We start from the raw sequence: 26610 nt of genomic DNA, 5'->3' as shown, positions 1-26610 counted from the left end.
GCTGTAGTTAACCAACGGCTGTGACTGACAGGTCCAATCTCCAAGAGAGCCAATGACTGAGGCACTTCTCCTGATCTTATTGCTTGGGCAATACGATAAGCATAGGATTGATCTGTGCTGAGATCTTTGATGACTCCTTCAGACAACGCCGGAAGGGGAGGGCCAACTTCGACCTTTGGAAAGGTTGTATTTATTTCTAGTTGTGTTGCTTCATCCAGCATGATGCCAAGGGGACCTGACCACTTGTTGTTGCTCTTTGTAGGACCATCAAGTTCCTGGATGAGATGACGAAGAGGTAGCTCGCCTGTATGTAAATCACATACAATCCAAACAAGTCTTCTTCCTAGTTTTTTCTCTAAATGCGTCATTACACCCCCCTGCCATCCGGTGTTCACTGCAGTTGAATCTCCACCAACAGCCTGCAGTGAACTGCCAAGTCCTCTCTCCTGAACCCAACATAAAATATGATCAGCAATGACCTCTGCATGTTTCTTCCCTTCTACTTCAGTTTCGGGAGCAAAGTGAAACAAAAACCGACCACCAGGCTCAGAACAGACAGAGTAGTGTTCTTCTTTGATGAGACCTGGAAACTTTCTGTTCACTCCCTCTACTTCTAGCAAAACTTTTGTGTCATCTATTCTTCCATCAAACAAAAGACAGGAGAGCCCTCCCTCGCTTAAATCTTTTTCATGCTGATCAGATATTTCCTTCATTATTTTTTCTTGTGCTCTTCTAATTTTATTATGATCTATCACCAAAGATACATCCTCTCGGCTGATGAGGCCTGCATCTATCCAAGCGGCAGTTGCAATTTCTGCAGCCTCACGAAGTCCAGCATGGTGGCGAATACTAGCTAAAGCAATGTTTGAAATATTTCTTGTGTTGTATTTCATTTTCTTTGGTAAAGGTTCAGATGGCTCTTTGGAACTATCATCTGATGTTGCTTCCTGTTCATCAGAAGAACTATCAAAGAAGTGATAAACATCTTGACACAGCTCTTCCTCTCTTTGGATGGCTTCTTCACTCTTCATTTTCTTCTTTTGTTCCCTCTCTCGGATTTGTTCTCTCTTCTTGGCATTAGCAATCTGCTTCTTTGTTTCTGAATAATCTATTGAACCCATTTGCATACTTCCTTGGCCTTCTGCCTTTGTCCTCTGTGCCTTTATAAATTCAAGCTCTAAAACAGGGATCTTCTTTTCACGAGGACAACCACAATCAATGTGGGAATTATTTTCTCTCTTACCTGAGTGAGAACAGTTGGATTCAGAACATAATTGTATGGAGCACTTGCAGGTCAAAATGTCAAACAGAGTATCAAGTGTGTGCAGAAATTCATTTTTCCTGGCCAAGTTTCCTTTACCAAGTGATGTTTCAACTGCTTTGTGCCATAATTTCGTTAGTTTTAGCTCAATAGTTCGACACTGATTAATCACAGGTGGTTTGAATAGTGCATTAGCTTTTGTCCATTGATGCAGAAGAGGGACTATCATGTCATTTATGAGTTCTTTATCTGTATAGTTCCTTCTGTCCTTTGCATTTTTTTCTCGAAGGAGTAACCCTAATCTTAGCATGTCTCTCACTGTTGGAAGTTCTGATACAGGAAGCTCCTTCCCTTTACCAACTAGCAGGCTCAAGTGGGTTGACAACTGACTTCTTGTCTTCAATTTTGACATCTTCACACTATCTGACAAATAGAAAAATATTTCAATGTTTCATAATTCAATTGTTGTTTCAAAAAATATCAATTTGTTTATCAAAAATGCTGTAACAGAAATAACATAATAATTTCTTAGAACATAATGTTTTATACAATGATATAAGTAACTGCGACAATCAATATGCCCTACTTACAATAATTAAAATGTAGAATTCGTCTGGTAGAGTAGGTGCAAGTGCAATGAGAGCAAACCACCGTCTATGATATCTAGAAGGAGAGTGAGCCGGGCGCCTTATCCTCACGCTTGGTACAAGTCAAAACAAGAATTAAACTGTCCCACACGGAGAGCCTGTTCATGTTCATGTTCTGACATGCATATTGTACACAAGCTATAGAACCATAAAATACTCCATAATCCATATGCTTACATGAGATTAGTTAATATCAAGTGAATAATTCTAATCAAGTCTCATTAATTTGTTGAAATACTGATATTTGAAACTTTAAGGTATAATTGATGTAGGTGAGGGGTATTTCAATTCATTTTTGTTTGCTAATCTCAAGTTTAGACATAAAGAGGCACAATATTTTGACTACCAAATTTGATTTTTAACATGTTGACAAAATTGACACAACCTACTACCCAAGTTACTTGTAACACCTAATGGTACAAATCAAGAGAGAAACAGAGTATACGCCATTTTGCCACAGAACTCCCCCAGACAGTGCATTTATCAGGTGTGTGTTGGTTGTGAAGTAACATGAACAACAGCTCCTGCTAGCCGGAAGGTAAATAAATACCGGAGACACCCGATAAGGTGAAGGATCGCGAGTCATCCTCAATTCAGAGGTGGGAAAGGCCAGCACTTGTGAGGAAAACTTTCTTCACACTGGTGGAAAGCTTCACGTTCACTTTTCATAGCAAAAACACTCGCAGCATTGAAGAAAATGATGTCACAAATGTATAAACAAGTCTTACTCTTTATTGCTATTTCTTTATTCAACAATATACAGATCATCGTCGCCTAGCAGATGAAACTGGAACTAGGCGCCCGATAGAGCATAACCTTGTATATAGGCTGCAGTACAAGCAGTAGTTTTGAATACATCTGCCGTGTGAAAGTTTGTACAAAAAAATAGTAAGCTTTTTTGTTCGATTTCTAAAATGTCATATACAGTATTTTGCTATTTACAACAGACCTTTAGTTGGTCGCAACTTAAATATTTATCACTCTTGCTGTAAAATTGTCACATATTAGGCCCATTACAATTAAATAAATGTGATCACATGAACGACAGTCATTATGCACCAAATATCAGAGCCGCAACGTGAAATAACTTAGTGTTCGGTTGATCACATGTTCCAACTGTGCACTTTTGTGCCGAATACAGACTTGAATACGACAAGCGTTGTTGTTGATAATGCTTGCATTCGGCAAATGGGATGGACCTAACTGTCTCTGTGATTGCTTCTTGAAGTTCAGGGATACACCAAGTGGGTTCAGATCAGGGGAATGTGGAGACCATTCGGCAATGAAGCGCCCGCCACCACTCTCACCGAAGTGGCTTTTCACCCAGTCAAGGAACTTTTTTGCCGTGTTAAGGGTCGACCCAATTTGCTGAAACCACGTGTCATCACTCCGAAAGAACAGCTCAGAACTCCTTTAGCACTCTGATGTATGGCTCAGACGTTATAGTCACGGCATCACCATACTTGCCTTCAAACTAGAAGAGCCAAATGATGTGTTTGCTCGTTGCACACAAACCAATTTAAGGTTTCTGGCAAATTTCACGGAGGTACCGTACCACAGTATACAGTATGTTGCTTCTTAGAGCTGACTTGGCCATTGAACAAAACGTGAGCCTTGTCGGAGAACCAAACGGCTGACCTTTCGGACCTTTCAACGACCTTACGAGTATTTAGAGAATGAGTTGACTTATCCGTTGGGTTTGAGTTTTGGACAGTATCTTGCTCCAACTTTCTTCGTCCATTTGAATATTCTTTCTTTGCATGGGATGTATCGACATTCTTTGACCCTGCATGAATGATTGTGTTGCATATGGGATTCTGCACAAAATATCTTTTCTCAACTTGTCCAAGACATAGTTTAATCTTGTTTACACCACTTCGGCCACCATTAACTAGAACAAGAGAAAAAGAAAGATAATAGGTAAATTATTGAATTAAACGGTGACTTTGGTCCTTTAAGAACTCCCTGTATAAAACCGTACTCGGAGAAAATGGCACAGGAAAATATGGCACAGGAAAAATGGCACAGGAAAAATGGCACAGAAAAAATGGCATAATTTTCATACTAGGAAAAAATGGCACAACAAATTTCACTTTGAGCTCACGAACCACAAACGAGCTAATGAGCTACGGCATGTATAGGTTAGGTTAGGTTAGGTTATAAAATTTTAGCGAAAACATGTCAAGAAAAATAATTTTGCCATTTTTTCCTATTGTTATATTTATGCCTTTTTTCCGGTGCCATATTTTCATATTGCCATTTTTTCCTATGCCATTTTCTTCTGTGCCATTTTTTCCTGTGCCATTTTTCCTACATTCGTATACACACATATATGAACACAAACCTATATCAACACAAATACATATCAACATAAGCTTATGCATGCAAACAAACATAACTTTATAAACATGCGTATATTAACAAACAAGTATAAAACATATAAACACAAACAGGCCTATATAAACATAATCAAATTTAAACGCATTCACCTGCAATCATCTCTATATAATCGTAAGCCTACATGAACACAAACTTAAATAAGCAAGCATATATAAACACAAACCCATACAAACACAAATCTAAATAAACATGTATATTTAAACACAAAAATTTACAAAATACAACCGAGATATAAATACACGAGTAAACAATTGAACATCTTAGCCACTTGTGCACAATCATTTTCCTCCACCTTTAGCTACACACAAATGTTGTTGTTGAAGATTAGAAAATATAAGACGGTGGGGGGTGAATAGGGGGGGGGGGGGCAGCCTTTCACAAGACGTGGTGAGCTGCAGACACCACTTTTGCTAACAAACAACTTCACCCTGTATGGTGGGGATTTCGTCTGTCGATGTTTTAGCCTTGCCGCCGGTTTTTTTTGTGTGTGTCTGTAATAATAATAATAATAATAATAATAGTAATAATAAACAGTTTATTGAAAAAGTTCTGCAGCCCGAAGGCTGAAAATATACATTAGACAAAAATTACTTATTACATATAAAGACATGGGGTGGGTGGGTCGTTTAACAAAAGCTTTCATTACTGAAAGGAGAAGGAACATGAACTGAACATATAAATCATTATAGTTTGCAGCTGATGTCCCGGGCTGGTCTCTTGCCATACTGTGTGAGGTCACATAGGCCTCGTGGTTCAGTAACTCGTCCGTCGGTGTTGATATGAAGGACCTTACGTGGTCATGGATACACCGGGTGGAGTGGTGTTCATGTGGTGTAGTAACTCGTCCGTCGGTGTTGATATGAAGGACCTCACGTGGTCTTGGAGACACCGGTGGAGTGGTGTTCATGTGGTGTAGTAACTCGTCCGTCGGTGTTGATATGAAGGACCTCACGTAGTCATGAGACACCGAGTGTTGTGGGGTGGTGTCACAGTACTTCATTCTCTGTTAAGTGGTGTTGTGTTATCTCGTAGTCAGGTGTGAAGCCGACCCACTGTTGTTCCCATGGTGGACTGATTAGCACCTCCTGGTCAGGAGCTGGTGGCAAGTTCCAGGGGTGCTTATCTCACTGGTGGGTCACGGCTCTCACCGGCACTGTCTAGTGCTGAATTCACTGGCTCAAACACTGTTCATTACTGTTCAACACTGATCCCACTTCATTCTGAAACGAAATTTTCACTTATGATTATGTTGATATCCCGGGGGTGAGGATGGGTCGGGGAGAGGGACTTAAGGAATGGGGCCGAACATGGCCAAGGGGGGCCGCTGCGCACAGCGCCTGGTAGGTCTTGACCATCCGGTGGTCAAGGGTGTGTGTGTGTGTACACGAATGTCCATGTATTGACATCAATATAATTAATACACTCATGGGGATATATTTGTAAGTAATGGTATATTGTATGAGGATGACGAGTAGAGTATTTCTTCCATTCACCTGTTTGAAGTGTATTAAGACCTAATGCATGAAATAATATTAAGTGGACAAAAAATGAACACATTTTATTTTTATCTCATGTTTGTACGAGTTGCCGAATGGTAGAAGCAGAAAGAACATTGCATTGTAATGCAACGTATATGAGGTTTAATGTATTTGGTGACTACATAGTTCAGGTTTCATCTACTTGGTTGCGTCGAAGTTGGGAAAAAAATGAAAAAAAAAATGGATGCCGGGTTTCGTACCCGGACCACCACGACTGGCAGTCTGACGGCTTATTCAGTAGACCACAATGGGTTAAAGCTACATCACCAAAACTGTTCTTTTGATTAAAAGCTGTCTGGGACCCGAGTGTGGGCGGGCTGCCTCATCCTTTCTAGGCCATCAATGGTGGGCGAGGAATCTTGGGCTATAGGAGAGTAGTTAAGATAGGGTAGCTTATTGCACATCGTGGTCTAGTGGAAAAACTGCCATACTGCCAATCTTCGTGGTCCGGGTTCAAAACCCGGCACCCAGTGGTGAAAATTGTTTACATTGATTTACCTGTGTAGATTACAGGTTCTGATATATAGAATCGGAAATTGGGCCATTGTCAATATGGGAACTGTGTGTGTGGAATTCCTCTAGATGAGGATGATTATTACTATTAGATCACATTGTTGTGGTAGAGAGGCTAAGCAATGTTAATGTACTAGTCTACAGAGAGACACGTCTGAGAACATAAATCTAACTAGAAAAATAATATTTTAGTATCTGTTTGTTGGGATAATTTGCCCTGGACATTAACTCACGCGTACAGACACCTGGGTTACCTCTTCACCAACTATATTCTTACCACGCAATGGTTTCGGGGCTAGTGAGTTCCAGGAGTAGTGGAGTAGTGCTTGCATGAGCAGCATGACAAAAGATCTGTATGAGGTGAAAGGCGGAAAATAGGATTAAAACATCCCATTGAGTGTTAGGTATCTTATAAGCAACTGGGCTCCGCTTTCAACTGGGACACTTGACCAGGGGAGAGGGTCCTGCAGGTGATGAAAGTGACACTAGTATATAAGGTGGTCGATGTTATGAGTTGCCATCACACTCCACCATGAGGTTCCTGGTGAGTGACGTCTCCTACAGGTTTTGGTTGAGTGTCCCTAACCGTGGTGTGGATCTTCTACTCATGTTATTTAGTCACCCGGGCTGAGTGGTGTGTGGGATGAGTGACTGTTATTGTACCCTGTTTGGCCAGGAGACGGTAATATTTGACTGAATGCGTCGGTAATATGAAACAAGTGTTGATAAGTTCACTTTATTGTTTTAAAGACGGAAATGAGTTGAACTACATTTTTATCAAGTCAATATGAGCTTATCTTCAACTCTGTCATGTAAATTGTCTAAAATAGCACAGATGATGTAAATAGTGTAGTAAAATGAGCCACAATTAATGTATAACAAACTACAGTAAAGTCCATTGATTTGGCTTCTTAGAAAGGTTATGGTTGATTCAATTATTAACTGAATTGGTTTACATTTAAACATGATCTTCGAAATATTTCAATAACTCGGTCATCATTGCCTTCTTATCTATAATTTTTGAAGCCTACAATACTACTAATACAATTTATAGAAACTCAGAGGATTAAAAAAAGTACAACAAATATTACCTGATTTCCATTAGGCCAAAGTGGACGCTAATCTGTAAGGTACTCAAACTATCCAACCAGGAGCGAACTCGTAACGATGGTTTTAAATTAGACAAATTTAGATTTAGGCGCGAAATGGGTAAACATTGATTTGGAAATAGAGTAGTGAATGAATGGAACAAGTTACCAAACATCATCATTAACTCGAATACGCTGGATAGCTTCAAACATGGGTTGGGCGGATTTTTGAGCAATAGGGGTTGGGTGTCAATGGGACTGCTCAGTATGGGCCAATAGGCCCACTGCAGTCTCCTCCATTCTTATGTTCTTATGAGAGGAAATATTGTCCACCGCGTATATTTCTTGTACTGGTAACGCAGCTTCTACTATTAAAAAAATCTGAACACCTACACATTGTAGCTATTACGTAACATAAGGACATACGCCTCTAGTAACACAACATAGGGAAACCTTCCTCCTGTAGTGGTAACACAGCATAAAAACGTTCATTGATTTTAATATTTTATGATAATAAATATGTACAATGAAAGACAAAAGTCGTGTCGTAAAATTTGGTGAAAACATATGCCAAAGGGCTAAACTTTTGGTGCGCTCTGTCTTGTGGTAGGGGGCTCTCACAATGTTTCAGGAGTTATATTTAATCTTCGGACAAAACCGCGACACCACTATTGTCTTTCACTGTACATTGTCAGCAACCCAATAAAACTTTTATTTTTGTTCACAACAGATATACTGCTGCTTGTTGGCGGCTGCTGCAAACGCCGCCCCTCAAGGGTACAATCTGGCCACACCCTCTGGTCCAGGGTTCTCCTCTGGCTCAGGGTTCTCTGGTGGCTCAGGGTTCTCTGGTGGATCAGGGTTCTCCGGTGGGTCTTCCTTTGGTTCCGGATTCTCTTCAGGTGGCACAGGGTTCTCTTCAGGTGGTTCAGGGTTCTCGGGTGGCTCTGGATTTTCGGGCGGCTCAGGGTTCTCTGGTGGATCAGGGTTCTCTGGTGGATCAGGATTCTCTGGTGGCTCAGGGTTCTCTGGTGGTTCAGGGTTCTCCTCAGGCGGCTCTGGCTCCCATGGTGGCTCTGGGGGCAGCTGTGGTCCTGGACAGGTCCGTCATGTGGACGGCAGCTGTGTGACTCCTCAGGTCACTCGCAACTTGTATGTGTACACCGTCCCCCCAGCAGCTCCAGTCGGCGGCCCACGACCAAACGTTCCTCCACCAAGAGTTGAACACAATGTTATCTTCATTCGCACCCCAGAGAACGGCCCTGGCCAGGAACCCATTGTCGTGCCACCACCACAAACAAGGAACGTTGTGTACGTCCTCAACAAGCGACCTGAAGGAGACCAGCAGGTCATCCACGTACCAGCACCAGAACAAGAGACTCCTGAGGTGTTCTTCATCAACTACGGTGAGGGAGACAACCCAACTCTGCCCACCGGCGAGGACCTCCAGTCTGCCCTCAACTCTGCTACCGAAGGTGGCGGCGATGTCATTGGTAGCACCGGAGGCGGCATTGGCGGCGGTAGTATTGGTGGCGGTGGTGGTGGAGGCATCATTGGTGGTGGCGGCGGCGGTATCATTGGTGGTGGTGGAGGCATTATTGGTGGCGGCGGCGGCGGCATCATTGGTGGCGGCGGCGGCGGCATCATTGGTGGCGGCGGCGTCATTGGTGGAGGTGGTGGTGGCGGCAGCGGTGGGTACAACCCTCCCTCCGTGTCTCAGCCGTCATCATTGTATTCACAGCCATAAAATCGAGATCATTGTTCTTGTGTAATGACATGAGAGCTTTTTTCAAGTGGTTACAACTGTTATGTTTTATTTATGTTGATCACGGTTAAAAGTTCACTCTCTGTATACCCGATATACCAGTGTTATTATGAAATCTTAAAAATAAACATGAAGTTCTTTTTTAACTTTTTGTATCCTCTCTACACTATTATTATGTTAGAAATGGCACACCAGCAATTTGTAAAAATAAATGGTTAGTGAAATATTATAATTCATAGGAAATACAGATAGCATCAACAAATACTTCGCTTTGATGATGACTGAACAATAATGTATCGTTTTGTGAACACCGACATTCCATAGCCTGTAAACAAGAAAAATATGAAGTTTCGTCTGTTTGTGTCTATGACAAGGACCAAGACGGCTAGTTTATTGTGCACCCCATACTCATCCTCTGAGCGGTAGCCTAGAATGGATTACAGAGTAGAATGCTCAAGGGGTGTTGTTATCAGACCTCAGTGGTCTAGATGTATTGGCAGTGAGTGTTACAGAGTATTTCTAGTACATTGTTTGTCTAGTTTGCTTCATACAATTTTTCTTGGCTACTAGATGCGAAAATTGGATTCAGCTTTAGTATATCAGCTCTCTTGTTCACATCTGCTTGAGGAACATACTGTCAGAGGTATAGTTGCCCTCATTTATAACGGGTACAGTGGCTGCCGTGTGTTGTGAGATGTGGCAGATGTGAACAAAACTAAATGTAAGGTGTGCGGCCAAACATGTTACAAACTCCAGCATTACGTCTTAGACTGTGAAAATAATAAAACTTTTTTGGGACAGGCTCAAGCATACTGAGTATGCAATGGCACAGCAATTTATCCACGATGGCAAGAGGGCGGTTAGAACATCTTGTAATCTAGTGGTATTGTTGCCTTTTTTATATATCTCATTATGGAAAACAATGGATTGACTATTGCCTGTTTGAACTTATATTCTTGCTACAAATTCGTCAATAAGTTCTTCCCTGATTACAGTTTTTAAGGTTCTGATTGACAGTCCTAGACGACTCCGGAATGGTGACAGTAGCTGGTCGATTTTTTCACAAAGGAGTAAAAAAAAAAAGACAAAGCATTATCAGGAGTATTTCGCCATCAGAATTTTATATCGGGTATTCTCTCAATTACTTAAGTATTCATACCTAACCTGCACCACATAGACTGTCAGGGTTTGTGTAATTTAGTGGTGGTCCGCTATACAAAGGTGGTCTTCCTTGGTCCGGGGTGATTTCCTGAATCCCTGTCAGTAACGTAAACAAACACTAGCGCCTTCTTCACTGACGTCTTCCACATGTAATTACCAAACCCATTTTCCTCTGTAAGTCACTTTATTATATTATTTCTATCATTTTTTATTAAAGCTTGTATTTCTTTAGTGCATAGGATCCCACGACAACTAGTCAACTGGTCTTACAAGACTAAATTGTTGATGAAATTTTCAACTTGACTCATGTGAAAATGTAATGAAATGTCACTCGATTCAGTCACTAATGAGTATTGTCTCAATCCTCACTGTATAATATTAGGCTAAAATTCTTGACCTTGACCTTTAACACACAGACTTGAATTTGATGTTTTGTATTTTCTCCACCAGTTTTACATATTTATTTAAGGAATCGTTGAAATATTGTCGCAGTAAAGGAATTATATCTTAGATTACGAAATCCTTACAGAGAGCCAGACGGATGGAAAAAAAATTGTAGGGTAAGATTTTTTATTTTGCTCGCTCATGAAAATTAAGGCGTAGTCTCTTCTAGTTGATTTTATTTCTTTGCTTCTAAACAGTCCGTGTTGTCATGCTGTTTTATCTCGTGGGGTAACTGGTATAATCTCGTGTCACCAGCAGCTTCAGGCATTAGTTATGTGTTGGTTGTGAAGTTACGTGAACATAAGAGCATAAGAACATAAGAACATAAGAATGGAGGAAACTGCAGCGGGCCTATTGGTCCATACTGGGCAGTCCCATTTACACCCGACCCCTATTGCTCATATATCCATCCAACCTATGTTTGAAGCTATCCATCGTAATCGAGTCAATAATGTTCCATTCATCCACTACTCCATTTCCAAACAAATGTTTACCTGTTTCGCGCCTAAATATAAATTTGTCTAATTTAAAACCACTGTTACGAGTTCGCTCCTGGTTGGATAGTTTGAGTACCTTTGTTATGTCCCCTTTGCTTAGCCCTGACTTCCATTCATACACCTCTATCATATCGCCCCTACGTCTCTCGAGGGAGTGCAAATTAAGATGCTTTAACCTGTCTCTGTCTCTGTCATTCTCCTTTGAATTCTTTCTAGGGATTCTATATCCATTCTGTAACGCGGTGACCAGAAATGAACTGCGTAATCCAAGTGAGATCTCACAAGCGCAAGATATAGTTTCAGGATGACCTCTCTAGTGTTGTAACTAGAGAGGAACTAAGCCCAGCATGGTATTATAAACTCGCTGATTGGGCTGACATTTTACAATAGTTATTATCCTAGGAGTACATACTGGTGGTGAAGATGCCTAACAAGACATGACACAGAGCACAGAGAATGATACATACATGTACAGTGTCCACAAAGTACACTGCCGCCTCCTTCACCTGATAAAATGAATTCTGGGTATTCTTAGCTTCAGTAGACCAGTGGGAGGGGAAGTCCTATTCAGGGCTGGTGTGTGTCTGCTCCCCATACCATAACTTACGTCGAAGGTAGAGAAAGAGAACCATCCTTAAATCAGGTTGTGGTATTACAGTACATGTCACCAGGCCGGGAGCAAAGCAGAAGTGTGGCAGCATCAACTTCACCTGCCAATATGATGGTTTCTCCCACCGTCGTCATTCTTAGTAAATATACTGTATTAGCAAAATTACCCGGCTTCACACGGGTTAGGTACAGTATATACTGTATAACCTATACTCTCACAGTTTACCCTCCCTGACACGGGTAACCACCTCCCACAATCGTCGTGGTGATATCTCAGTTGGGGAAGATTTTTGTTTTTTGCCCGGACCACCCGGAGGTCCGTGGTCAATAGTGATACCAAGGAGCACATCCTTGGGACCCATGTAGTATGTGTGTAAGGTTTCACGTATGTAACTGCTTCTGTTCTTAATTTTCCTATACAACTGTTAACATGATGGCAGGTGTACCTGACCTAAGGCGCTCAAGAAAAAAATCTTTACACTAATAATAGTCAATAAAATAGTACAGTGACTAATATATATCAACTGCATTAATCCTTCTTAATCCCTATCAACTGAATTTAGATATTTCACCTCAAGGGCTACAACATGCGAGCTTTTCAATTTCTCAACATCCATAAACACTTACTTCCAACAGCAAGAGAGGCAAAGGCTGCGTGTTGTGCGAGGGAGTTCCTCACTATAATAGTGTACTTGTCACAGTCGTCCAACACCACATCACAGATGGTGAGGCTGGTGGATCCTTTCTCGGTCATTACCTTGCACCGTCCTCCATCCATAATATCTTGTTCCTAGACACATGCACATCACAACTATTTCTATTATTATTAATGTCGACAATACTTATTAAAAAAATAAAGGATTTGTATGTTTCGAAAGAAACATGTACAGTCTCGTTCAAGACTCCCCGAACACTGCTGGAGACAGCCGGCAACCAAAGGCCGCCCGTCCACTATAGTACGTACGTAGAATAATATAATACGAAACAACAGAGCCCATCCATCAAATTAAGCAAAGGGGATCTAAGTAATCAACTACTGATCACTTTTATATTCATTCATAAATTTTACTACGTACTATAGTACACAAACGGCCCCGAGCTGCCAGCTGTCTCCAGCAGTGCTCGAAGAATCCTGAACGAGAGCGCACATTGTAGGCCAGTGCAACATCTGCTGAAATCTGAAGTAGTACTGTACAGTTGTCCCTCGGTTAACAAGCGCCTCTGTTAATGAGATTTCGGTTAACGAGCAATCCCTCGATTATCAAGTTTTTTACGAGCCGACCTCAACACGTTTTCGCTTGCACTCGGCGGTCAACCAGCTGTAGTATTAGTCCGCCAATACAGTAATCGGTTCTAGGGCTTAAATTCCTTACTATTTTAGTAAATATCAAGAAGTTTATACTATTCAATAATTTTAAAAGTTTAATATTAAATTTTTTAGTCATTTTAAGAATTATTGAACATAATTGAAGGTAAGGTAACTAGTTTCATGCGCGCCATCCAGAGTCAACACACCAAACAGGCATTAGTCACTCTGTCTTTTCAGTGGAGGTAACATCTTGCTTGAGACTCTTCAACTAAATGCTTTTTTCTGTGTTTCCAAGCAAATTATTGGTCATTTTGAAATTTATTTTACATATTGACAATACTATAGCACACTGCAGTGTTGATTTAAAGAAAGTATTCTTTATTTACAGCAAGTTTAAACTTAAAATATCACGTGTTGAGATTGTTTGAATCCAGCATGGGGCCTAAGAGATCAAGAAAAGCGATTTCAATCCAAACTTAGCAGGAAATTATAAAAAAAAAAACATGAAGAAGGCATTAGAACAAATGCACTATGCAAAGAATATGGCATGTCGACATCAACTGTGTCGACAATTCTTTCACAGAAAGACAAATTTAAGGAAGTGAAAGTGAGAGACAAATCTACCAGTGTTTAAAGGTAGATCCCTAATATCAGAAACAGAGAGGTTACTTCTCATTTGGATTAGGGAAAAACAAATGAAAGGTGATTCAATTTCGACCGAATTTATTTGTGAAAGAGCCAGGGAGATTTACGAACATTTAAAGGCAGATCAACTTGGTTCTTCAGGCACAGAGTTTGAAGAGTTTAGGGCCAGCAAGGGCTGGTTCAAAAAATTTTAGAAAAGAAGTGACATTTTTAGTGTTGTTAGGCATAGTGAGGCTGCCAGTGCTGATAAGGAAGGAGCAGCAAAATTTTCAGTGAACTTTAAAGAACTGGTGGATGAAGAAAATTATCTTCCACAGCAAATGTTCAATGTGGACGAAACTGGGCTGTTCTGGAAAAAAATGCCCAAAAGGACATTCATCACCAGAGATGAAGCCTCTTTACCTGGGCATAAACCTATGAAAGACCGTCTCACTCTGTTGCATGGTGCCAATGCTTCAGGGAATTTCCGACTGAAGGCCATGCTTGCCTACCACTCTGAGAACCCCAGGGTGTTCAAGCAACAAAAAGTGGTAAGAGGACGGCTTGGAGTTTATTGGAAGTGCAACCGTAAGGCATGGGTGACAAGACAGCTCTTTAATGAATGGGCAGTTGAGGTGCTTTGCCCTTCTGTGAAGAGCTACCTAACCACCAATAAACCTCCTCTAAAGGCTCTTCTCCTCATGGATAATGCCCCTCGTCATGACCCTCAACTTGCCAGCACTTTGGAGTCTCAATTTGACTTTGTCATAGTGTTGTTTTTGCCTCCCAACACTACATCAATCATACAGCCAATGGACCAGAATGTGATCAGCAACTTTAAGAAGCTGTACATGAAGAAAATGTTCAGGAGGTGTCATCAGGCAGCTTCCACTGATCCTGAACTAACACTGGCACAGTTCTGGAAAACACAATTTAACATCCTGGAGGCTGTAAAATTGATTGTGTCCTCATGGCAAGAAGTCTCCACTAGATCCCTCAATTCTGCATGGAAAGCACTGTGGCCATCAGCAGTCCATGATTTTGAGGGATTTGAGGAAGAAGCAGAGTTGGACCAGGAGATTGTGTCCATTGGTCAGTCATTGGGCCTTGAAGTGGAGGAGGATGATGTAGAAGAGCTTCTGATGTCTCATGAGCAGGAACTTACTCCTGAAGACTTGCAGCAACTGGATGAGATGTTAGAGGCTGACAGTGGTGAGGAGGAAAAGGAAAGTGATAACCATATGTCTACTTCAGATTTGAAAGATGTTGTTCACTACTGGGAGAAGTTCAGGAAACTGGCTTCAAGGCACCCAGATGTGGAAAAAGCAGAACTTGCTTTGTGTAATGTTGAGGACACAGTGGCCTCCTTCTTCAAACATCAGTTAATGAGGAGGAGGAGAGATGCCCCACAAACAAAAATTGACAGTTTCTTCAGTAAAAGGCAGCGGGAAAAAGATGCTAGCCCTCAGCCTTCCACTTCAAGAAGGAGAGAGGATGTTCCTGCTGGAGAATCTGTCAGTCCAGAGGTTCCTGACATTTTCATGGAAGGTGACTCACCTTCCAAGAAGCAGTAAAATGCTTCTCCTCCACCTCCACTTCCTTCTCAACAGCTTCTAAAGCACAACAAAAGAAAGATATAAGAACAGAAACTTAGATATATGGTGTGATAACTGTGCGAGTTTCAACATCCTCACATTTATACAAACAGTTTATAAAGCTTCAGAGTTGTTTCATTTTGATGTGGAGTATTGTGGACACCTGCATTTGTAAGTCGTAACGTTTAGCGAAGGAAAATAAGGTATTTCATTCCTTCAAATGTTTGAAAGTGTATTTAACGAGGTATGGGGCGATATTAAGTGAACAAGTAATGGATGCCTTTAAATTTTATCACTTTTTTGTACGAGTTGTCAATTATAGAAATTGAGTAATTGACGAAATACTGAAACTGTGTGTGTGTGTGTGTGTGTGTGTGTGGCATTTCCCAGAAGAGGCGACTATTAGCCAATATTTTATTATCATAAATTGTCTATCACATTGTTGTAGTAGCGAAGATAACAAATATTAATATGGAATACTATATTCACTCATTATTAGAATGTACATCTCCAGTAACTATAAAAATAATACCTAAGTAAGTGTATTTTTGCATGATGTGTCCTGGACAGTATCAGCAAGAGTATACACCTTGGGAGTACTGGCAGCCGGGAGACCCTCGATATGACAACTGCGTTTTCGAGCATCAGTTGACGCTCAGTCACTGAATTGCTGATTCACCAAATCTGTTCTTTCCATATATTAGATGTTAGGCTGGCGAGTCTCACGATGACCAGTGGAGTAGTGCTTGCATGACAAACTGAAAGTATGAGGTGAAAGGCGGGGAAACATGAATGTTATGCATCTTGCCTAGGGGTGACGGCCACATATATCGTTAATACGCCTATTGAAAATATAATTGTCATTTCTCATAAAATATACATTTCATCTTATCCAGTATTACAGAATAAACGTAAATATTTTGAATTTATCCAGTGTGTGTGTGTGTGTGTGTGTGTGTGTGTGTGTCATATGGACACTGCACTTAACTGGGACACATGACAGGGGAGAGGGATCCTGAACGAGGTGAAGAAAGTGACAAGTATATAAGGTGATGGATGCTTTGAACTGCCAACACACATCACCATGAAGTTCCTGGTGAGTAACGCCTCCAGCAGGCTCTGGTTGTGTATCTTCAACAGTAGTGTGGATCTGCTCCAACTCTTATTTAGTCACCCGGGCTGAAGAACTAACTGTGCTGGTGTGTGGGATGAGTGAGTGTTATTGTACCCTATTTGGCCAGGGCATTGTACAAGATGTTAAGTTAACGCAGACGGTAAAACTGCCCGTGTGACTGAGGCAAGTTGTACTGCCTGGACCCTCACACATTATATTCAACGAACGCTCAGAAACCTACACTTAAGATGACGCCCACGCGTATTGACAAGTTTACGTTATTGTTTTAAAGAAGACAAAATAGTTTAATTACATGCCTATCGAAAGAATATTATGTTTACTTCAAATAAATCTTGTAAATTTTCTAAAATAGTACAGGTGAAATGGTAGCTAGTAAAATGAGCAACACTTAATGTAGTGGCTCGGAATCTTTTTCCGTCGGTGTGAGACGTCATGTGGTCCTTCCCAATGGTGACTCATTCATTTTATCTTTCATATCTTTATTATACTATATACAGTATATTATATGGCACTTGGGGGATATGGTACAGTCACCCAAAAAAGTCCTGTCGCCAACCATGAACCCCGAGATTCAGACTCTTCAATCCGAAGCATTTACGGACAGAATAATGTATCAGTGTCTACTGCTTCGGGTTCACGAGTCTGAATCGTGGTTCGCGACAGGACTTTTTTGGGTGACTGTACATATAAGATATTCTGTATACGGTACGCCCAATATTCCTTTGGCTCAGGTTTCCTCTGATGAGGCTTCATATACCCCCGTGGGGTCCATGGACCTCTGATTCAGAATTGCTGGCTAAATCTACAGCAAGAACCAGTAATGCCTAATGTTTTGACTTCAGAAAAGTATACGTTGAATCAATATTAATTTAATGACCTTATTTCCATATATGCCAAAGAACATGCTAATCTGCATGAGATAAATGAGCGGTAACGTAGCATAGGGACATTCAGCCTTTGCTGCGGTAATATAACGGAAGGATAACCCCCATTTTGTATTTAAAATTATACCTTGCACAATCATGTTCATCATTCATGTCGATAACACGAAAATTTTCTTTTAGTAGTGGAGTTCATTGTTTCTTTAGCAAGTGGTCTTTAATATTTGTACATTCCATACATTATAAATATTAAAGAAGATGAATTTTATAATTTTTTACTAATAATGATTTCTACATTGACGTTAACAAAACGTTTATATTTTACCACAACAGATATTTAGCTGCTTGTTGGGGGCTGCTGTGAACGCCGCCCCTCAAGGATACAATCTGGCCGCACCCTCTGGTCCAGGATTCTCCTCTGGTTCAGGGTTCTCTGGTGGATCAGGGTTGTCTGGTGGTTCAGGGTTCTCTGGTGGATCAGGGTTGTCTGGTGGTTCAGGGTTCTCGGGCAGCTCAAAGTTCTCGGGTGGCTCAGGGTTCTCTGGTGGCTCAGGGTTCTCTGGTGGATCAGGGTTCTCTGGTGGTTCAGGGTTCTCTGGTGGATCAGGGTTGTCTGGTGGTTCAGGGTTCTCTGGTGGCTCAGGTTTCTCAGATGGTTCAGGGTTTTCGGGAGGCTCAGGATTCTCTGGTGGGTCAGGGTTCTCCTCAGGCGGCTTTGGCTCCCATGGTGGCTCTGGGGGCAGCTGTGGTCCTGGACAGGTCCGTCATGTGGACGGCAGCTGTGTGACTCCTCAGGTCACTCGCAACTTGTATGTGTACACCGTCCCTCCAGCAGCTCCAGTAGTGGGCCCACGACCAAACGTTCCTCCACCAAGAGTTGAACACAATGTTATCTTCATTCGCACCCCAGAGAACGGCCCTGGCCAGGAACCCATTGTCGTGCCACCACCACAAACAAGGAACGTCGTGTACGTCCTCAACAAGCGACCTGAAGGAGACCAGCAGGTCATCCACGTACCAGCACCAGAACAAGAGACTCCTGAGGTGTTCTTCATCAACTACGGTGAGGGAGACAACCCAACTCTGCCCACCGGCGAGGACCTCCAGTCTGCCCTCAACTCTGCTACCGAAGGTGGCGGCGATGTCATTGGTAGCACTGGAGGCGGCGGTGATGGCAGCATTGGTGGTGGGAATGGCAGCATCGGTGGCATCATTGGTGGTGGTGGTGGTAGTACCATTGGTGGCGGCGGCGGCATCATTGGTGGCGGCGGTGGCATCATTGGTGGCGGCGGTGGTGGCAGTGGTGGCTACAGCCCTCCTTCCGTGTCTCAGCCGTCATCATTGTATTCACAGCCATAAAGTCGAGATCATTGTTCTTGTGTAATGACATGAGAGCTTTTGTCAGGTGGTCACAACTGTTGTGTTTTATTTATGTTGATCACGGCTAAAACTTCACTCTCAATTCAGTATGCCTGATATACCAGTGTTATGCTTATTGTGAACTATATGAAATAAACATAAAATACTTTTCAACTATTATTTTACACTTAATTCTTTTATAATGTTATAAAAGTCACAACAACATTTTAGGGCTGCTCAGGGTTCAGACGGTTCAAGGTTCTCTTCAGGTGGCCCTGGTTCTCATGGTGGCTCTGGGGGCAGCTGTGGATCATAAGAACAAAAGAATGGAGGAAACTGCAGCGGGTCTATTGGCCCATACTGGGCAGTCCCGTTTGCAACCAACCCCTATCGCCCATACAGTATAACCATCCAACCTATGTTTGAAGTTATCCAGTGTATTCGAGTTAATGACGATGTTTGGTAACTTGTTCCATTCAGCCACTTCTCTATTTCCAAACCAATGCTTACCTATCTCGCGCCTAAATCTAAATTTGTCTAATTTAAAACCATTGCTATGAGTTCGCTCCTGGTTGGATAGTTTGATTACCTTTATTATATCACCTTTATTTAGCCCTGACTTCCAGTTATACACCTCGATCATGTCGCCCCTTACTGTACGTCTCTCGAGGGAGTGCAAATTAAGATGCTTTAAGCTGTCTCTAGTCAAGGTTCCTAATGCCCGGGATTAGTCTTGTCATTCTCCTCTGAATTCTTTCTCGGGATTCTATATCCATTTTGTAGTACGGTGACCAGAACTAAACTGCGTAATCCAAGTGAGGTCTCACAAGCACAAGATATAGTTTTAGGATAATCTCGCTAGTCTTATAACTAACACTCCTTTGTTTGAACCCAAGTACTTTGTCAGCCTTGTTTCGAGCAAGTACACATTGTTGACTTGGTTTAAGATTCCTACTTAACATTACTCCTAAGTCTTTCTCACAGTCGAATTTCTCTATAACAACGTTGTTCACCTGATATCTGGTTTTTCTATTTACATCTCTTAGTCTAAGTGCATTACATTAAATTTCATATGCCTTTTTTAGACCATGCGAAACATTTCTTTCGATCTTCCTGTAGTTTTGTGGAATCTTCGTCTGATTTTATTACACGCCCTATTTTAGTGTCATCAGCAAATTTACTTATGTTGCTGTCTACGCCTATATCTATGTCGTTTATGTATATAATAAATAGTGATGGTCCAAGTACTGAGCCTTGGGGTACTCCACTAGTGACGTTACCCCAATCGGATTTAGTGCCCTTAATGCTTACTCACTGTTTCCTGTACTGTAACCATGCCCTAATCCATCTATGATAATAATAATAATAATAATAATAATAATAATAATAATAATAATAATAATAATAATAATAATAATAATAATAATAATGGAAGTCCCTCGAAATCGAGGATGGCCGACCCAAGGCCCACCTAGGCGTGATTTTGTTTAAGGTGTAAAAGCTGTCGCCAATACAACAACCACACCCTAAGTTAGGGAGCTGCATGACCCAGTGTCAAGGAATAGTCCAAGAAGACTGGATATCTCCTCCAATGCCATGAGCCTCCACTTTTCGTATTAGTCTTTCGTGGGGGACTCTGCCGAAGGCTTTGCTAAAGTCGAAGTATTCTACATCATAATCGTGTCCGTCGTTTACTTATTCGAAAACTTCACGTGAAGTCAGTATGTCTAAATTATGAGGTTTATTAATAAATTTCCTAAATCTTACCCCTTCACTAGGGAACCCCAGGTTGATTGTTTCATTTGGTTAACAAGGGGTTAACGGTTAAGAACAATTAATATTTAGACATTAATAAAAAAAAACCCGCTAGTCAATAAGGATACATGCATGTTGATTGACTTCAGAATAATAATTCCCGAATCATGAGAAGTCATAAATTATTTTTGAGGTAGCTGATGGTTACTTGGCTTAGCTGACTCTTTTCTGTTTCATTAATACACTAACCCAGGTCATCCTGATGAACAAATGTCTTGACTATACCACGCCCTGTATAAGCTGGACACCGTTGGACTCCCCACTGCCGTTGTAGACATTCGTCTACTCTGTCCCATACTATATTCCCCCAAGCCACAGTGCTCCTGTCGTCCTCTGTTTACTGCACTCCCAGTCGCTGCTTTCCCGGTCTACACAGGTTACGGAATCACTGCTCCTCTGCTCAGGAACTCACACTGATCTTCTCAGGAACACACACTGATCTTCTCGGGAACACACACTGTTCCTCTTCTCAGGAACACATACGGGTCCTCTTCTCAGGAACACACACTGGTCCTCTTTTCAGGAACACACACTGGTCCTCTGCTCAGGAACACACAATGGTCTTCTTCTCAGGAACACAAACTGGCCCTCTTCTCAGGAACACACAATGGTTCTCTTCTCAAGAACACACACTGGTCCTCTGCTCAGGAACACACAATGGTACTCTTCTCAGGAACACACACTGGTCCTCTGCTCAGGAACACACACTGGTCCTCTTAGGAACACACAATGGTACTCTTCTCAGGAACACACACGGGTCCTCTTAAAAAAAACACAATGGTCCTCTTCTAAGGAACGCACACTGGTCCTCTGCTCAGGATCACACGCTGTTAGTGGCTAATACTGTTACAACTCACGGTTACTGTACAGTCCTGCTCTCGTGTGCATACCGGAGAGTAAACGACCACACACTCTGCCTCCTTGGTCAAAACCAAGACTAATACAAGAGGAAATGAGAGAAAACCAGTTAAGATTTGAAGTTCTCCAAAACTTAGGGACCAGAGGAGGGTACAGGAGGAATTGAGATAAAGAATGAATTATGGTGGACGGAGGAAGTAAAAGGAGAGACAATGAAACAAGATGGAAACTACATACTACAGTATATGTCTTTTTCCAGCTTTAATGTAGTAGCCGGCATCAAGGGTTGATGTCGACGCATCTCTCTTCTTACGCTGCTTTTCCTTCATTCTTACCGCCGTGATAAATAAATAAATAAACAAAGGGACGGTAATTACATCGTTGTTGTCAGACGTTTCGAATCTTTACATCATCTTCAGTGCAACAGGCGGAAGCAATACATTACACAAAGCATATGCAAATACACGACTAAAGAGTATAATATGTTATTGAACAATAATAGTACAAAAATATAAAATTACGAAATTGGTGATGTAAAGTGTGGTGATTCAGTGAGAAAATTACAACATAAACACCTTAAAGTTGAAATTGAGATATATAAGTGTAAAATAGAATAAATAATAACAAAAGTAAAATACAAATATTTAAAGAAATAACATATTAACAAAATATCGTACAACTATCTCAAAAGGAAACATATAACTTATTCTTTATATAAATGTAATACTAAAGTAAAGTTGTTCGAGCAAGCCTTCAACCTGGTGGTGTGCATCGATGAGGTCAAGCGTCGTAATTCCGGCCGCTTGCGTCAAAAAAATTTATATTTGCGCCCGGCATGATGGCAAACACCCATTCTGATAATCTTTGTAAGGCTTAAGAACATTATACCTGGCAGGTGATTACACACAAACACAGTAAATAAAATGCTTGGAACGATTTCCGTCGGAATTCAAGGATACTTTTTCTGAGATTCCGAGTTAGAAAATACTGTTCTCATTTGTTTAAAATATTTTTTTCCAAGTACACGTGGTCAGTCATTGTCAGCCACATGTTGAGGGAAATCTTGGTGATGCACAATTGTAGCTCCTAGACCTGCAGATTAATATCATGAAACATTCGCAAAACCGTAGCCTTTGTTGGATTGTTTAAAAAAGTGAATTAGTAAACAATGCAAAGAAAGGATTTAATCAGTCTTTTAAAAGTTTGGGTCAACATACTGTTGCCAAAGAAAAGGCACTGCACCGCTCAAAGCAGGTTTTACTAAATTTGAACCAGATTTCACTAAGATTGCAGAGGATAATCAGTTGAATTATATAATATATATATATATATATATATATATATATATATATATATATATATATATATATATATATATATATATATATAAATATATGTATATAGGCTATATATATATTTTTTTTTTACGGGGATTAGTCCACCCAGGCACAGGTCACTGAAGAGCATAATCAGTTGACTTTGCCCCCCTTGCTACCTTGCTTTTTTTTATCTCGGTCCCAACGCTACTGGCCATACCTTATAATAATCTCGGTATTGGTCAGTATTATTCTCCTACATGTAGCCTTCCTTTGTCCAATAATATTCTTTAAATAATTATTTATCCATTTAGGGTCATTGTTGGTTGATCTGAGTTTTCTGGATGGTATGTTCTGCTTTGTGCATTAAGTAACTCATTATTTAAATTGTTGTAAAACTCGTCAACTTCAGATCTCGTGATCAGGTCATCCTCAGCCGTCAGGTCTCCAAGTAAGGTGATGTCGCCTTCTGAGGTACATTGTGTGAGGTCACCTCATGTGAGGTCATGTTAATTTACCCCCATACGTGATACCCCTTCTCTCAGATGCCTCTTCAAACTATCAAAGTTTGTCCTTCTGGGACTTTAGTGGAATTTTCCTTGCGGCTGCTCTGAAATTCTAATTGGAATCTTATTTCTTTGTGATCACTGTTAGCAAGTTTGTTCCTTACCTCAACATTACTAACAAGGTTTTCTCTGTTTGACGGAACTAAATCGAGTATATTATTACCCCAGGTGGGTTCGGTTATATTTTGACTTAGGAAACAGTCCTGGATTGTTTCAAGAAAATCCTCTGATTCTGAGTTACCTGTAAGGTCGATCGAATATATTTGGCTAAAGTTAAAATCGCATACTATACAGACTTTGCTATGTATGGAAGCCCTGCCCATTTCATCCCAAATAAGTCGCTCATTAACTCTATCAAGATTAGGGAGTCTGTGTATATTACTCCTGTGATAAATTTTTCTCTACCATCGATTAATTTTATCCAAATTGTTTCTGTATTCCGCTCAGTTTATATTTCCTTATTTATTTCACACTTCTGATTATACCTGACATAGATTGCTACTCCGCCTCCTTTCCTCATCTGCCTATCGGTATGGAATAATTTGTATCCTGCAATTTGGTAGTCGACAGGTAACTCAAGTGAGTAAGTTTAGCCATATTTCGGTGAATGCTATTATATCGATTTTTTCGGTACATACCAACGCCCTGATTTCATCAACTTGGTTTCTCATACTTCTACTGTTTGCGTAGTAGACATTTAAGTTAGTCGTGTTCTGAGTCCTCTCTTTGACTGGTTTAGGTTTTAACTCCCTGCCTAATTTAGTTTTGTCATCATTCCTAGCACTATTTCTCTGTAACCTTTCACTTTGTTTACCCACTCCCACTGCAGTCTCCTTCACCCCCCGTGCTCATATGTTCCCCGAGCAGTTTAAAGATTTCGACATCTTTTGAACTGTCCTCTGAGGTGATGTGATGTGGCATTTCCAATAACACACTACAGAGAAACTGAATCTGTCGATGGGATTAATAAATAGATGAAAACATTTTGATTTTAGTAACTATTGTAAATTAAATTCATCGGGGAGTTACATCACCGTCAACACGATGATGCAAGACTAGTCAGCCGGGTACATCACCCGAGAAAGTCCGCAGAAGAGGAAAACATTGTAGAAACTGTGAGGTCAAAGAGGTCATTTGATTATGCTTTTTAGGAACTTTACCCTACCTCCTTACCTCCCAGTCTTTCTTCTTCATTGTTTCTTAATGTACAACTGTATTTTTCGCTATTTTATACATCAACAATACCATGTAACTAACAGTGCACTTGAGTTTTGTCCGTGATGTATAAGTTAAACCTGATTCTGTTTATTTTGTTTACGCTACTGTAAGTTTTCTTAATACACATCATTTAGATTTAGTTGAAAAGTAACATAATTCTAAAATTTAAAGATTGACAAATTGCGTGGCCGAGGTTCCGAGAATGAAGACTTTCCCAATGATCATCTCACTTGTGTCAATTGACCCCTCCAATACCAACTGTTTACCTCCACACTACCACACTGTTTACCTCCATACTACCACACTCTTGACCTCCATACTACATCACTGTTTACCTTCACATTACCACACTGTTTACCTCCACACTACCACACTGTTTACCTCCACATTACCACACTGTTTACCTCTACACTACAACACTGTCTCCCTCAACTACCTGAATTCATTTATATGCTATGAGATTTTTAAAATTGGCAAGATGGATTTTCATGCTCATTGAAACTATATGTAAACGTCTTTACATACTGGTTACAAAACAGTATCGTGTCAACTTTGTACAGCTAATATGACTCCTTAAAACTATAAATGAATGCTTGTGTATTGCTGCTTAATGTGTGACTGGAGATAAGTGCAGCAGCGTATGTCGAGAGTGATTAAACCCAACACTATTGACACTATTGTTGCTGGAGCTGTTCAGTAACTTAAATGGATGTTGTAAAACGATCAGTGGTGTTGTGCGGAGAGTTACAATAATTTAATACTGTCTTGAGGTTTAGGTTTAATTCCTTTATGGCCTATGGGATAAAGTCGAAAACGTGACATCATATTGCATGCAACATAAAGACTGTGATCCGGGAGTCAGGTGAAATTCAATTACTACGACCTCACCAGCAAGGAATCGAACCCTCGACCTACTGGGTGGGACTAGGGAACGCTTACCGGCTAGGCCACAAGGACACTAAAAGCAGTTCTAGACTCTGTTATATTTCACACAAAGCCTGTTCATCGAGCTGATGGCGCCGTGAACCTCATTGGGAAACTGCCCGTGCCTCTTATGATGGTGTCAGCAGCATTTTACCGAACCCAGCTCGATGAACAGGCTTTGTGTGAAATATAACAGAGTCTAGAACTGCTTTTAGTGTCCTTGTGGCCTAGCCGGTAAGCGTTCCCTAGTCCCACCCAGTAGGTTGAGGGTTCGATTCCCAAGCGCTTTCGTGTAATTCACATCTTCACGGGTGAGTACAGACTAAGGAGAAGCACAAAACAAGGTGTATATATACAGAGGAGGGTGAGATCAGATCCACTGAAGCACTGTTAAACAAATGTTAATCAAGAACTCCCCCAACAACACAATTGGTTGCATTTATAAAGTTCCTTGCAAGGAAAGTAATATGTTTTACTTATGCCAGACAGGTAAAGATCTTGTAACTAGACTTAAGCAGCATAAATACAGTGTTAGGACAGGCCAAGAATCCAATGCTCTGTTTGTTCATCTGAGGGATAATAAGCATTGCATTGACTGGGATAACGCCTCTTCAATATTACCTTGTAATTCAATTGACAGTAGGAACATTATAGAATCTAGTCTTATTAAACATACCGAAGCAGTCAACATGAATTTGAGTAATGGCATGTATAAACTGGACAATTTTGTAATTAAGAAGATTTGTAACCAGGTGAGAAGGTTGGGTCACCTTACCCTCTGACCTGACTACCGACCGTTGCGGTGCTTTTTAAAGATTAGTAGGGTCATTACCTAATACCTGACCATTGTGGACCTGATCTCACCCTCCTCTGTATATATACACCTTGTTTTGTACTTCTCCTTCGTCTGTACTCACCCCTGGAGATGTGAATTACACGAAAGCGCTTGGGAACTTCGTGTTTTCTTCTTTCTTTGTGGTTATCAACATATACCTGGATCACGTGCAACTACAGTGATTTACTTGCATAAATGGATTCCACGCGCCACTTCTACTACTTCTCTACAAGCTGTCCTGAACTGTCTCCT

General features: G+C 40.9%; 1 protein-coding gene across 2 annotated transcripts; it reads left to right on the top strand.

The window, feature by feature from the left end:
• Positions 1-6887: 6887 nt before the first annotated feature.
• On the top strand, positions 6888-18994 carry LOC121864244 (loricrin-like). Of its 2 annotated transcripts, XM_042363304.1 has the most exons (3): positions 6888-6903; positions 8178-8451; positions 18057-18994. In XM_042363304.1, the coding sequence occupies exons 1-3, from the start codon at positions 6892-6894 to the stop codon at positions 18824-18826; spliced, it is 1056 nt and encodes a 351-aa protein (XP_042219238.1). In that variant the 5' UTR covers positions 6888-6891; the 3' UTR covers positions 18827-18994. The 2 variants fall into 2 exon arrangements, with proteins under 2 accessions (XP_042219238.1, XP_042219239.1); XM_042363305.1 differs by lacking the exons at positions 6888-6903; positions 8178-8451 and adding an exon at positions 16521-16547 and having other exon boundaries at positions 17801-18994.
• Positions 18995-26610: the final 7616 nt, after the last annotated feature.

Source organism: Homarus americanus, unplaced genomic scaffold (assembly GCF_018991925.1).
Source record: "Homarus americanus isolate GMGI-L3 unplaced genomic scaffold, GMGI_Hamer_2.0 scaffold26351, whole genome shotgun sequence".
NCBI lineage: Eukaryota > Metazoa > Arthropoda > Malacostraca > Decapoda > Nephropidae > Homarus > Homarus americanus.
This window is presented reverse-complemented; position numbering and strand designations above follow the sequence as displayed.